Below are 15,044 nucleotides of genomic sequence, written 5' to 3'. Positions count from 1 at the left end.
CTGGTGAGTACATTATGAGATTAACCTCTGGCATGGAATGTGTTAAGCATTTGAATTTATTTTTATTTTTTTAAATATAAATGTTATATTATCATTCAAACGTATTCTTGGGGGGGCCCACTTACAATATCATCATATCCCTCCCCCCCACCAGTGGGCTGGGTTAATCGCCGGTTTAGAACATGAGTTGGGCTCGGAGGTAGTTCTGTGGGAGCCCCAACCCACGAGCTCGGTATACTGTTTTGAGGACATTCACGGCATATGAACTCAAAACTGTTCTTAAATACACAGTACCCAGGCCCGGCTTCATAAACAGGCTTTTTTTTGGGGGCACGGTGGCGCAGTCGGTAGCGCTGTCGCCTCACAGCTAGAAGGTCCTGGGTTCGATTCCCGCAGGGGACGCTGTGGGAGCTGGGGGGCGTGTTCTCTCTTCCGCGTCATCAGTGACCACACCCTAGGTGGGGTTGGTGAAAGGGCCTTTCTGTGTGGAGTTTGCATGTTCTCCCCGTGTCTCCTAGGGTAGTTAATACCCTCACAAAAAACATGCTGTAATCCTGGTCACTATACTGCCTCCCCCTGGTCAGCCAGGGCGCCTGATGGAGGGGAAGGGAACTGGTTGGAATAACGTGTTCCTTCCACGCGCTACTGTACGTCCAACCAGGGAAACTCCCCCCTGTCAGGTGATAAGAAGGTCAGACGGCTCTCATGCATTGAAGGAGGCATGAGCTCGGCCCTGGCCTCCCTAGGTTGGCAGAGGGAAGGTAGTGCTCAGGATTACACGCTTAGGCATTGGCACTAGGGTGAAAAATTATGGGTTACAAAATGAAAGTAAAAAAATAAATAAACAGGCTTTTTGGGGCTGTACCAGTGCACCAAACTTGGGGCGGTATTTTTTTTTTGTCTTTACCTGGTCATAGCCCAGGACACTAAGAAGGGGTAATCTGGTCTTGACAGTACCTTAGTAAACACACATATAGTCTCCTCGGTCTCATCAGGACCTTCTGTGCTGTCAAAAAAAGGTCTTAGTGTTAAAAAAAAACACATTCACAATTCAACATTTACAACAGCAGGGTTCACATAAATATTGATCATGAATTTATGACCTGCAGACCTGACTTCTGTCCCGGTATAGCTGTCTCCCTGTGTGTGTGTGTGTGTGTGTGTGTGTGTGTGTGTGTGTGTGTGTGTGTGTGTGTGTGTGTGTGTGTGTGTGTGTGTGTGTGTGTGTGTGTGTGTGTGTGTGTGTGTGTGTGTGTGTGTGTGTCCGCGTAGCTGTCCACTGGAACCTTCATTCTATGTCGCGTGTCAGCCAACCAGGCGAGCAGGCAGCCACGACCACAGGGGACATCACCCACTCTCTGTCCCTGTCACTGTGTGTGTGTGTGTGTGTGTGTGTGTGTGTGTGTGTGTGTGTGTGTGTGTGTGTGTGTGTGTGTGAGAGAGGACGCAGTGAGGACAGCTCTGGTCTCCACAGAACAGAGGGCTCGGTGGCCCAATGTCACTTGTTTTAAAAACCAAGCTTCTCTCTTTTTACTTATTCATCTCTCTCTCTCTCTCTCTCTCTCTCTCTCTCTCTCTCTCTCTCTCTCTCTCTCTCTCTCTCTCTCTCCCTCTCTCCCTCCGTCACACGTCCATTCCCCGGAGGCGATCTTTCTCTCTCTCTCTCTCTCCAGAACTTTTTGACGTTGTTCATATTAATAACTTACTGGCCGCTGCATTCCTTCTTTATTCACTGTCATTCACTGTTAAGCCCTATACTTAACCTTTACCCCCTTCTTCTTTTTGACAGAAAATATTTTTTGCCGAAAAATTTGAAAAGAAATCCACACAAAAAAAGAAAGCAAGAAAAAGGGAAAATTGAATGGGAAGTTAATAAAACTCATAACTAGAAAATGTGCTCCTCGGAGCACAGGTCTCCGCCAGTACTATTCCTGTCTTACCTCACTTTGAAAGAGACCAAGACTCTTTCAAAGTGACACATCTATTTATAGGCCGCTATACGTCATGCGTCTCACTAGCCAATCAGAGCACACTCTTTCAACGTATTCGTATACGTGTCACGTGAGGCTTGACCAATCTTAGCTTGGCCGAGGGGGGACGGGGACGGAAAGTGAAAACATAGTCTCCTGGCGGAGACAATAATAATAGCTGACATTCATGCATTTTTCTTGTTGTCGTTGTAGAGCATTGCGTTGTGAGCTTGTTGATCTGCATTGTGAGCTTGTTGATCTGCATTGTGAGCTTGTTGATCTGCATTGTGAGCTTGTTGATCTGCATTGTGAGCTTGTTGATCTGCATTGTGAGCTTGTTGCGTGTCCGTAGGGAGCTTGTAGATCTGCTATTCTTTTGAAAAACTGAGGACGATTTGTGCAAATCTTTGGATATATATATATTTTTTAAGCAAATATTTGTCAAACATTTTGTTCCAGGGACCTCCAGAAGCAAGAATTTGAGTTACAAAAGTTAGCTTTAAAGATATATATATTCAAAGATTTGCATAGTATAGCGTTCAAGATTTTTCAAAAATAGCAGATCTACAAGCTCGTAGGTGCTGCTCTATGAGCTTGTAGATCTGCAATTTTTTTAACAGCCAAATAAATCTTAAATGGCACAGACGCGTCCCCGGATTGAATGGGCCAAAGCAGGGGTCTTCAACAGGGGGTCCGGGACCCCTAGGGGGTCCTCAGAGTTACTACAGGGGGTCCGCCAAATCTTTGTGTGATATGATTATTTTGTTTTACATTAACCACTTGAACCCTAGCATCCCTTTTCTGAGGAGAACTTTGGCCAAAAAATAGCAGATCTACAAGCTCACAACGCCTCGCGCTGCGAGGCGTTGTGAGCTTGTAGATCGGCTATTTTTGGCAAAGAGTTATAGGTGTGCAGAGGGAAAAAAGAGCAGCAAAAGTTTATCTGAAACACAATTTTATACAATATAGAGAGGGGGGTCCCTGCTTCATCTCTCTCTCAGCTAGGGGGTCCTTGGCCTGAAAACGTTGAAGACCCCCGGGCTAAAGTGTATAATAGACTGTGTTTTGGGACTACCTTATTATGCGTGCGTGCGTGGTCATACGTGCGTATAGGCTGGGTGTGTTGCGTTGCCGAGCAGATTTGGTGACTTTGGGGACGCAGGGAGCTGTTCAGGTACACTGACCTTGTTCCTGTCACCGTCATGGGCTGTGATGGCAGAAAGGGCGTGGCCTGGATGGTTCTGGGTCATCCCGGCGCGCTGCCAGGCTGAGCATGAGGCTTTTAGAGAAGGAGACAGTGTATGAGGGAAAGCCAGACCGTAGGAAAGCTGAGAGGGAGACAGTGTAGGAGAGAGAGATGGTACGAAAGCTGAGAGACAGACAGTAGGAAAGCTGAGAGACAGACAGTAGGAAAGCTGAGAGACAGACAGTAGGAAAGCTGAGAGACATACAGTAGGAAAGCTGAGAGATAGACGGTACGAAAGCTGAGAGACAGACAGTAGGAAAGCTGAGAGACAGACAGTAGGAAAGCTGAGAGACAGACGGTACGAAAGCTGAGAGACAGACGGTAGGAAAGCTGAGACACAGACATTGTGTAGGAGAGAGAGAGAGACAGACAGACAGACAGACAGACAGACAGACAGACAGACAGACAGACAGACAGTAGGGAAGCTGAGACACAGACAGTGTAGGAGAGACAGACGGCAGGAAAAATGGTGTCTACTGGAAAAGAAGCAAGATCATTTCTGATATAAAGACATTATATAATAACATAATATAATTACACAATATTAAAGGGAACATTTCAATTGATGGTAAAAATAAGAAGCTTTTAAAAATAGGTTTTGGTGACCCAATAGATAACATACACTTATAAAGCCAATCGTACCGGTTTCGTGGAATGACTCCAATACTAAGCCCTATACTAGACTTAATCTTAATCACAGTTGTGAGCTTGTAGTTTTTTAAGCATATTATGATGCCGCTACCTGTGTATTTTTTTTTAAAAGTCAAATAATACATACATACATGTATTTTTTCTCGTAACAGAGTACTTCTTTCCATCACTGAAAGAGCTTCATATATCGTTTCTGTCGGGGCAGACACCTCTAACCTTTTGTGTTTTTTTCATAAATTAACTCATTCACTGCCTGAATTATTTCTGGCCCACTGCCAAGATTTTTCATTGAAAAAAAAAGTACTCAGGAGCCGAGAAACAGAATTTTTAAGTTTTAAGTTAACAAGGAAGTGGATGGGAGTCTAGATCTTCGAAAAATCATATCTCCTTGGTCTTTGGGTCAAAAAAAATAAAATAATAATAATTAAAAAGTCGTTTTAGTCGTTCTAGGCAGGCAGGGCTTAAGGGACAAAAGTCGTCTTAGTCGTTCTAGGCAGTGAATGAGTTAACGCCCTACTTGTTCATACTACAGCGTCACACAAAAGCATCAAAAGTAGCAGATCTACAAGCTCTAAACGCGTCGCTTTGCGCCACGTTTAGAGCTTGTAGATCTGCTACTTTTGCTATTTTCGAATTTGAATCCTGAAAAGTCACAGTTTTGGACATAATGAGGTTTCCACCCCGACAGAATGAGCATAATGGCCACAGTGGGACGTACCAAACCGAAAAAACCCCCCCGCAAAACAAACGAAACAAAAACATGTGAAATTGACACCATAGCTCATCCCAACTTGTCTTCATGACGATGAAGATTGATACGGATTCCAAACAAATTAATCCATCAAGTAATTCCATTAGGGTTATATTCACAGCTCCGCGTTCTTTGCACTTTAGCTCAATAAGTGGGTAATGAATGTGCTAATAACGGCCGCCGCCCCCGACAAGACCAAGCCGTCGCAAAATCAATCACAACAATTGGGAGAAAACCTACAAGGAGATTGAGAGCATTAGCACAGCGTTTGTAACGACTGAAACCCCCCACTAAAAGAACCTTTTTTTTATATCAGCTAATCAATTGTAATATTGATGTGTTTTTCTTTTTTTCCTCTATTTAACCCATTAAAACCGGGAATTCATCTGAGTAATTTGTTTTATTTATTTAGGCTATTCAAAAAATGCAGATATACAAGCTCGAGTGCCACGCTATGAGCTTGTAGATCTGCATTCTTTATTTTATCTTTTGGGGAAAATGTGTACGATTCTTTGAAACTATTTGAATATATGTTTAAGATTTGTTTTGGGGCTTTTTATGCCTTTATTTGATAGGAGAGTTGTAGGCTGACAGGAAATGAGAAAAGAGAGATGGGGAGTGACATGCAGCAAAGGTCGTCGGGATCGGGACTTGAACCCACGACACGCCAGCGGTCCAGGCCAGAATATATATATATGTTTAAAGCAAATATTTGTAAAATATATCCCTCCAGAAGCAAAGATTTGAGGTACAAATGTTCGCTTTTAAAACAAATATATATATATTAAAATAAAATCACGACTTTGCTAAAATAGCAGATCTCCAAGCGCATAGCACTCGGTGCTGCGCTTTGAGCTTGTAGATCTGCTATTTTTGAATAGCCCAAATAAATTGTTGCCGGATTAAATGGGTTAAGTGTTATGGATGCGGCGGTATAACGTAATGCCCAGTGGAATTCTCCGTATCTGCCGTCCAAAAGCAATACTTTTTTTAGGAGACCACGTGTAATTAAAGAGGAAGTTTAGAAGGTGCCATATCGAATCCAAATGTCTTCTCCTCCAAATGTTGAGATTTTCACCTGATTTTGGCCGCTGATTTTTTTTTTTTTTTTTGAAAAGCTGACCGGAGGTTGATCCAACAATAGATTAATGTGTCGATAACACCCTTCAGAATATAGGTCTCTCTCTCTCTCTCTCTCTCTCTCTCTCTCTCTCTCTCTCTCTCTCTCTCTCTCTCTCTCTCTCTCTCTCTCTCTCTCTCTCTCTCGCTCTCTCTATTTTTTTTTTTTCAATTTCAAAATACTTTATTGGCATGATACAATGTTTCACATTGCCAAAGCATACATAATATAAAATAAAACAAGTCATGACATTACGTATACAGAGACAAACAAGTGAATAACATAAATATTAACAATAATGAATATCGAGCAATATAAAATAAATCTTTCTCTCTCTCTCTCTCTAGTGTCTACCTCCATGCCATAAAAGCCCTTTGTGCAGTTGGGCCCATTGGTCAAAACCACTCGTTCCTGTATCCCGTAAATCAGGGGTCTTCAACAGGGGGTCCGGGACCCCTAGGGGGTCCTCAGAGTTAATACAGGGGGTCCGCCAAATCTTTGTGTGTTTCTTTTTTTTACATTAACCACTTTAACCCTATAGCATCCCTTTTCTGAGGAGAACTTTAGCCAAAAAAAAGCAGATCTACAAGCTCACAACGCCTCGCGCTGCGAGGCGTTGTGAGCTTGTAGATCGGCTATTTTTGGCAAAGAGTTATAGGTGTAGAGGGAAAAAAGAGCAGCAGAAGTTTATCTGAAACACAATTTTATACAATATAGAGTAGGGGGTCCCTGCTTCATCTCTCTCTCAGCTAGGGGGTCCTTGGCCTGAAAACGTTGAAGACCCCTGCCGTAAATACGTAAATGTATTTATTTATTTATGTTTTCTCAAAGGAGATAACTCGATCCGAAGATGTCCTACTCCATTCACTCCTTGGTTAGACTCCTGTATCTCGGCTCCTGTGTTTTACTATGTATTTTTGTCGAGACATGCTATTTTCAACGGCGTATAAGAAGCGAACGGGAGGTCGGCATGACATTTCTTTTGCGGAAGCAAAACACTCTTTCACTGCCAGGTTAAATACATAAATGAATCGCCCACTGACAGTGATTTTTGGTTTTACTTACCTTTTCAACTAGTCACACATTATTTATATCCAATGTAATTTCCTCTTTTCTCTCGTCAATAGTGCCAGTTTCCTATAGAGATTTGGGTACCACCTAAAGTATAATGTAATTTTTATACTTTAATGTGTGATACTGTTGCTGTTGTCATGGCTACCAGTTCCCATCTGACATTGTATGGGAGTCCCGCCTGTTGCAAATGGTACTGGATAACTGTTAGTTTGCATAACGTCTTCAGGCTATGACTTAAGTCTAAGATCTGTAAGATGGGCTGTGCATGGTCTCTGTATCCTCCAAAGAGGATGATACGATCTCTCACCACGGAACACAACCTACCAGAACTCCAGTCCTGGTCTTTCCCCTTGGGCTCAACCTTCTTCCAGGAGAAGGTCTTGGAATTGAACTTCCACAGATCATTGTACTGCCATGCTGAGTATGTAAGACTGAGGACGTAACCACCAAATATGTACAGCTCTCCTTTGTAGGCAAAAGGCTGAATGTCTCCAGCGTACTCTTGGAAGACGCTGTGCAGAAGGTGTGCTCAGCCAAGTGTTGGTCTCTGTGTCAAACACACTGATGCTGTTGTACCATCTCCCTACCCCAATTCCCCCAAATACAAACATCTTTGTCCCGATGATGGCGGCAGAGTGCCATTGTGAAGCAGGTGGCGGAGGACCTCTGTTGTTAATTAAAGACCAGACCATTGTGGCGGTGTCCAGCTTGTAGATGTCATTAAGGTATTCAGTCTTGCTGTATCCTCCATAGATAAACATGATTTTCCCCAAGACACAGGCTGAGTGGCCGGTCCTCGTTGCAGGAACAAACCCAGAAATCTCTGGCTTTAACCATCTGTGGGTGTCGACATCAAATGCATAAAGGACGTTGTCAAAGTATTCCCCTCTGACGGTATCCCAGGTGAGGTTGGCTTCCCGTTTTCTCTTACAATTCACTACACCCCCCCAGATGTAGACGATAGATTCTATCAGCACAGCTGTGTGGCCAAAGCGCGTGGAGGGAACCTCAAGAGGACGTGTTCCTCCTCTTCTAGTTGTCACTGGGGGAAACTTCATCCAGCGTAAAGTCACTGTGTTGAAGACGCTCACATCAATCTGATCCATGGTGTAGGATGTGTACGTATAGTACCCTCCAAAGTAATACACCTTGTCCCCCGCTGGCACAGCAGCACAATTAAGTACATACAGATGTGCCACTTTAAAACTTCACACGTTACTGTTCTTTCCCTGATAGTGCCCTGAAAATGCATTTTTTTCCTCCCTTTTCTGCCCTTAAAATGCACTGTTTTGCCCCTGAAAAGAAGTTGTCACTACACACCCCCGTTTTTCCCTTCAACAGACATCCATATACATGAGAACAAAATAATGTGTGTTTAAGAAGGTGTCAGACTCATTATGAGGCGAAAGGTGATTTGACCAGTTGCTCAAATTAATTAGCATCATAAAAGCAGTGATCATCAAAATAATTCAGCATTTTAAATGCCCTTCTTTGTCCCTCTTATTGCCCTGGGAAACCCCTGAAAATTTACTGTCTTGGCGATGGCAGGACATGTGAAGTTTTGAAGTGGCACATCTGTATGATGCTGGTCCTCTTTCCGGATTCACCACACCTCTTTTCATGGGCAACGTCCACACCGTCCAGAACATCTCAATCTGCCTCTGTCAGCCCGTCCGTTTTCCGTCTGTTCGTCCGTCCGTCTGTCCAACATTCTCTCGACGAGCATAACATTTTATAAAGGTTGATCAGAGTTTTGTTCTGATGTCACACACAACACAAACCATTGCTAGGCAACACCGATTCATGGCTTGTGAATTTGATGACGTCACCACATTGAGAAGGGGGGGGCACACATATTGAGACTGCCGTCCAATAATGAGCAGCAACCATCGACAGACAGACAGACAGACAGACAGACAGACAGACAGACAGACAGACAGACAGACAGACAGACAGACAGCAACATCAGTGCTCTACAGACAAACAGCTTCACTACAATAAGAGCAGCCATTAAAGTTAAAAAGTAATTTTTCTGGGAATGTTTTCGACTGCTGTTCTGTTTCCTACTGTGGACCTTCCCCACAGAAGGGAAGCTTTGCTACTGTTATCAGACTAACAGTAGTTAGTCTGATACTAACTGCTGTTAGTCTTATACGACAGTGATGTAGTATTTAGTTTCTGTCAGGTGGAAACCTCATATGTCCAAAACGGTTACTGTTCAGGATCTAAATAAAACAAATTGCAAACGTAGCAGATCTACAAGCTTGCTACTTTTGCGATTTTGGAATTTGGATTCTGAAAAGTACCAGTTTTGGACGTATGAGGCTGATATGTATCCGCACCAGTGGTGGAAAAAGTGCTCAAATGTTTTACTAAAGAAAAAGTATCAATACTTCAAATCAAAATGTACTTGAGTAAAAATACAAAGTATTGGTGTCAAAATGTACTTGATGTTTTGAGGGTTTCACACTGCTTCCGCGAGAAGAAGAAAAAAAGTCATCGCACGACTCCACAGTCGCTTGTTACAGGCCGTTGAAAATACGACGACACGTCCAAAATACACAGTAAAACACAGGAGGCGAGATACAGACAATTTCCCACAGACGTTAACCAGGAAGCCAATAGAGTTGTAAATCTTAGGATCATATGATCTCCTGTTTTTGTGTGCATCTGGGGATGAAATGGTCAATCATGTCTTAGAGAAAAGCGCCATCCAGTGGGGAAAAAAAAAACTTTGGTCTTTTGCGGTCTAAGGCTTTGTAATTAAAGTCGTATAATTGTTTTCATAATTTTTTCTGGGCCTTTGTTTGTATTTGACGTAGTTTTAATTTAAAATTTGACACTTTTAGACCCTTTTTTTTCTTCTCTTTTCTCTAGTCAATGATGCCAGTTTCCTATAGAGATTTGGGTACCACCTAAAGTATAATGGCATTTTTATACTTTTAATGTGTGATACTGTTCATGGTTGCCAGTTCCCACCTGACGTTGTATGGGAGTCCCGCCTGTTCCAAATCGTACTGGATAACTGCTAGTTTGCATAACGTCTTCAGGCTAGGACTTAAGTCTAAGATCTGTAGGATGGGCTGTGCATGGTCTCTGTATCCTCCAAAGAGGATGATACGATCTCTCATCATGGAACACCACCTACCAGAACTCCAGTCCTGGTCTTTCCCCTTGGGCTCAACCTTCTTCCATGAGAAGGTCTTGGCGTTTAAATTCCACAGATCATTCGACTGCCATGTATTAATATTAATCGTACTGCGTATAACCCCACCAAATATGTACAGCTCTCCTTTGTAGGCAAAGGCTGAATGTCTCCAGCGTCCTTCTGGAAGAAGCTGTACAGAAGGTGTGCTCAGCCAGCTGTTGGTCTCTGTGTCAAACACACTGATGTTGTTGTAGTATCTCCCCTGTTCCCCACAGCCCCCAAATACAAACATCTTTGTCCCGATGATGGCGGCAGAGTGCCATTGTGAAACAGGTGGCGGAGTACCTCTGTTGTTAATTAAAGACCAGACCATCGTGGCGGTGTCCAACTTGTAGATGTCATTAAGATGTACAGGATATCTGTATCCTCCATAGACATACATGATCTTCCCCAAGACACAGGCTGAGTGACCGGCCCTCGTTGCGGGAACAAACCCAGAAATCTCTGGCTTTAACCATCTGTGGGTGTCGACATGAAATGCATAAAGAACGTTGTCCCAGTAGTCCCCTATGACGGTGGCCTCCTTTATTCTCTTACAATTCACTACACCCCCCCAGATGTAGACGGTAGATTCTATCAGTACAGCTGTCTGGCCCCAGCGCATGGAGGGAACCTCAAGAGGACGTCTTCCTCCTCTTCTAGGTGTCTCTGGGGGACGCTTCATCCAGCGTAAAGTCACTGTGTTGAAGACGCTCACATCAATCTGATCCATGGTGTAGGATGTGTTGTCATAGTACCCTCCAAAGTAATACACCTTGTCCCCCGCTGGCACTGCAGCATAATTAAGTAAATATGACTCTGGTCCTCTTTCCGGATTCACCACACCTCTTTTCATGGGCAACGTCCACACCGTCCAGAACATCTCAATCTGCCTCTATCAGCCCGTCCGTTTGCCGTCTGTTCGTCCGTCTGTCCAACATTCTCTCGACGAGCATAACATCTTATATAGGTTGATCAGAGTTTTGTTCTGATATCACACACAACACAAACCATTGCCAGGCAACACCGATTCATGGCTTTGTGAATTTGATGACGTCATCACATTGAGAAGGGGGGGGGGGGGCACACATATTGAGACTGCCGTCCAATAATGAGCAGCAACCATCGACAGACAGACAGACAGACAGACAGACAGACAGACAGACAGCAACATCCGTTCTTTACAGACAGACAGACAGACAGCAACATCAGTTCTTTACAGACAGACAGCTTTACTACAATAAGAGCAGCCTCCCAGTAAAGTTAGAAAGCTCATAGCGCGGTACCGAGTGCCGCGCTTGAGCTTGTAGATCTGCTATTTTTGAAAAATTGTAAAAATGTTTGCAAGCCTTTATTGTTTATTGCGAACATTTGTAACTCACATCTTTGCTTCTGGGGGTCCCTGGAAGCAAAATATTTTGATATGGGGGTCGGCGGCGGCCAAATACATATCATTTTGGGGGTCCTTGACATGAAAAAGTTTGAGAACCACTGATGTAGAAACATAACTTTTTTCAGAATACTGTTTGGATTTAGAAGACATTTGTAGAATCGGCTTCTGGTCTTAATGGATTAAAACATTGAAAAATATGGTGGGAACGTTCGGTTACACTGTAACCTTTGTTCTCTGAGTGAATAGATCATCTCTCCACCCAACATATTTTATGTGCACGGGGAATAACCCCACCTCGTGCATATGAAATATGTTGGTTGTAGAGATGGTCTCGATACGATAGAGAACCACTGTTTTTAACTAAATAACTCAAGAAGGGAGGGGTGGGTTTTCATGAAACATGGTTGCTGGTCCATGCCTGCGTTAGGGTTCAGAGTTGGAGGCACTTTGCACCAACAGCCTTGCACTCTCCATGACCTCACTCTGCACAAGTCACGTAGAGTTCACTAGTTCACGCTAGGTGAGAGAGAGAGAGAGAGAGAGAGAGAGAGAGAGAGAGAGAGAGAGAGAGAGAGAGAGAGAGAGAGAGAGAGAGAGAGAGAGAGAGAGAGAGAGAGAGAGAACGTGAATTATGAATGGCCCTAAATGTGTTCCTTCGTACCCTTGTGTTTTGAAAAAAACTGTCGCCTCCGTGAATAATAACCGTGTGCATGTCAGGTCACCCACTGTTACTCAACGTGAGGGTCCGCCCCGCCGAGGGTCCCCGTTTGGACCCGTATATGGGACCAACGTATTGGAGTTAAATAAACAAGGAGTTTTTGCAGATCCGCTTATTTCTGGTGCGCGGCAACAGTGCACAGCTACTGTAAGTGTAAAATGAGGCATTACTTTTAACGCTTGAATCACAGCAATCCATATTCGGGGGGCAAAATTAGCCAAACGAATAGCTGATCTACAAGCTCACAATGCATCGCAAGCTTGTATATCGGCTATGTTTGGTAAGGACATTTGGTGTAGACAAAGAAAAAAAGTGGTGCAAGTACATTGGCAACTTTAAGGGATAGTTGAAAAATACTTTTTTTCCTATTGATTAGTCACCCCAAGTACCGTATATATATATATTTTTGGTAAGCCAATAACCTGTATCATTTCGTACTTGTAAACATGACTGAACCTGTGTAACCACTTTAACCATTATTTTATACTTTGGCTATTAAAAAATAGCAGATATACAAGCTCATATTGCGGCACTCGGTGCCGCGATATGAGCTTGTATATCTGCTATTTTTTGGAAAATCTTTGAATAATTTATTTTTTAAAGTGAGCATTTGTAACTCAAATCTTTGCTTCTGGGCGGGTCCCTGGAACAACATATTTTGAGATGGGGATCCATGATCAAATGCATTTAATTTTGGGTGGTCCTTGACATGAAAAAGTTTGAGAACCACTGATATTATAGTAACATACGTTTTTTTTTTTAAAAAGCTGCTAGGATTTAGAAGACATTTGTAGATGTGTTCCTGCGGATTGAATGGGCTAAAAAAACATTTCTCTTGTGAGGATCAGGACCATTTTTCCTCACAGTGTGTATTTCTCAAATTTTACTATAATACCTGATGTGGGGGACGTTTGGCCCTCACAAGCATAGCATAAGTACACACATACACACACACATACACACACACACACACACACACACACACACACACACACACACACACACACACACACACACACACACACACACACACACACACACACACACACACACACACACACACACACACACACACACACACACACACACACACACATACACACACACACACATACACACAGTTAGGATTAGCCTACTCTCTAATCTGTTTGTGACTGAAACAGACAGACTGCCCCGAGCCTGAGAGTTTGTTGAACAAGGAATTGTGGATGTTCAACTCAACATAATCATAAAAAAGGCCTTCCAATATTTATCAACCAGCCCTGTGGTGCCCTTGGAATCTCTCTTAATTCTTCAGCTCTGCTCGGAGCCTCCTTGGGCGGACGCGCGCGCGTGTGTGTGTGTGTGTGTGTGTGTGTGTGTGTGTGTGTGTGTGTGTGTGTGTGTGTGTGTGTGTGTGTGTGTGTGTGTGTGTGTGTGTGTGTGTGTGTGTGTGTGTGTGTGTGTGTGTGTGTGTTGTCCAAGGCCCCTTCCTCTCCCCTGGCATACAGTAGGTATAAACAGTTGTCTTGATAGGCAGAGGTGCCATTTTTCTCTCTCTCTCTCTCTCTCTCTCTCCCCCCCCCCCCCCCCCCTTTCAACCATCTTATCCTTGCCTCAAACGAGGGGAGCGAAAGTTGGAATGGGAATTGAATTGAATTGAATCGTATTGATTTTTTTCTGTTAAAAAGGAATTAAAATGAATTCATACTTCTCCTCAAAAATAAACAATCTTACCCTGTGATGTCTTGAAACTTGATAAAAAAGGAAAACAAACTCCAAACTCAGCCTGGGGTTCCATTATTCCCCTTTAAGCCTCCGGCACAGGGTCATCGCCATGTTGGCTTGTGGTGGACATTTTTTTCCAAATTCCATTTTTGCCATGCGGACATACAAAATGAGCGGACAATAATATCACCAGAAACGCATAAAGATCTAACCCTGAATGACCATAACAGGTCTGTAACTCTGAGAGTGTACAAATGGAACCAAATGGACCCGTTAGGGTCCATTTGGTTCCATTTGTACACTCTCAGAGTCATGGGAATAAAACGCTTGAGAACCACTAGTACTAATGGACTCCTAATGTGCCATAGTGTCAAAGTACTGTAAATCAGTGTCATACATATTCTGAGGAAAACCTGGAGACTGACATTCAATAATTGGGTCTTATGATCAAAATAAGAACATTATAATGTTATGTAAAAGACAAAAACAATCTAACTGTTACCACGGACAAGGACAGGTCTTGTCACGGACACATGTGTCCGTGCACGGACATATTGATGACCCATGGCCTCCGGGAATTGTAACCCCAGTGTTTTTTTTAGGAATCAAAATGCGTGCCGTTGTCATCTTGTACCTGGCGGCTCCCCTCCTGTGTTACTCAATGTAACAAAGTTAACTTTAGTACCGTTTTATCTGCTATTTGTAATATATGAAAAAAGAAAACATGGCATGGGGGGATTTTTTATACTGGGAGGCATTATGTTTAAAGCAAGAACTCCAGTGCTTGAGCTCAATAGAAAAAACACATTTGACTGAGTTACTTTTACATGTAGTTGAGTAATATTTGACTCACTATCTATATATCTATACTTTAAAGGAGTAGTTCACCCAAATAATACTTTTCTACCAGCTACGCACCCCATGAAGCCTTGAATTCATGAGGATTTTTTTTTTTGTCACATTCCTGAGCTAATCATTTGATGATAATAAAAAAGATGCTAATGTATCCGGTAGGAGACACAAAGGAGACTCTGTCTGTCTCCTATCGGAGAGACCGCCGGTTATCAAATTATTGGCATGATTGCACTGACTCATGGGGTGTGTAATTGATAGAAAATAAGACATATTTTGGGTGAACTACTACTCCTTTCTTTCTTTCGTTCTTTCTTTCGTTCGTTCTTTCTTTCTTTCTTTCTTTCTTTCTATCTTTCTTTCTTTCTTTCTTTC

At 43.0% G+C, this 15,044-nt stretch overlaps 1 protein-coding gene across 1 annotated transcript in view; it reads right to left on the bottom strand.

Annotated features, from left to right (window-relative positions):
* LOC311055967 (kelch domain-containing protein 3-like) overlaps positions 1–10,882 on the bottom strand; it is a gene marked incomplete at both ends in the record, with an annotated part of 42,235 nt that extends 31,353 nt beyond the window's left edge. The window contains 4 exons of the mRNA XM_084072280.1: positions 3,155–3,298; positions 7,120–7,324; positions 9,792–9,997; positions 10,373–10,882. Coding sequence (XP_083928406.1) covers positions 3,155–3,298; positions 7,120–7,324; positions 9,792–9,997; positions 10,373–10,882 — 1,065 coding nt within the window. The remainder of the gene's footprint in view (positions 1–3,154; positions 3,299–7,119; positions 7,325–9,791; positions 9,998–10,372) is intronic.
* Positions 10,883–15,044: the final 4,162 nt, after the last annotated feature.

The sequence above is a fragment of the Gymnoscopelus microlampas genome, assembly GCF_963454915.1.
Source record: "Gymnoscopelus microlampas genome assembly, chromosome: 2".
Lineage (NCBI taxonomy): Eukaryota > Metazoa > Chordata > Actinopteri > Myctophiformes > Myctophidae > Gymnoscopelus > Gymnoscopelus microlampas.
Note: the sequence above shows the minus strand (reverse complement) of the source record. Positions and strands in the feature narration are given on the sequence as shown.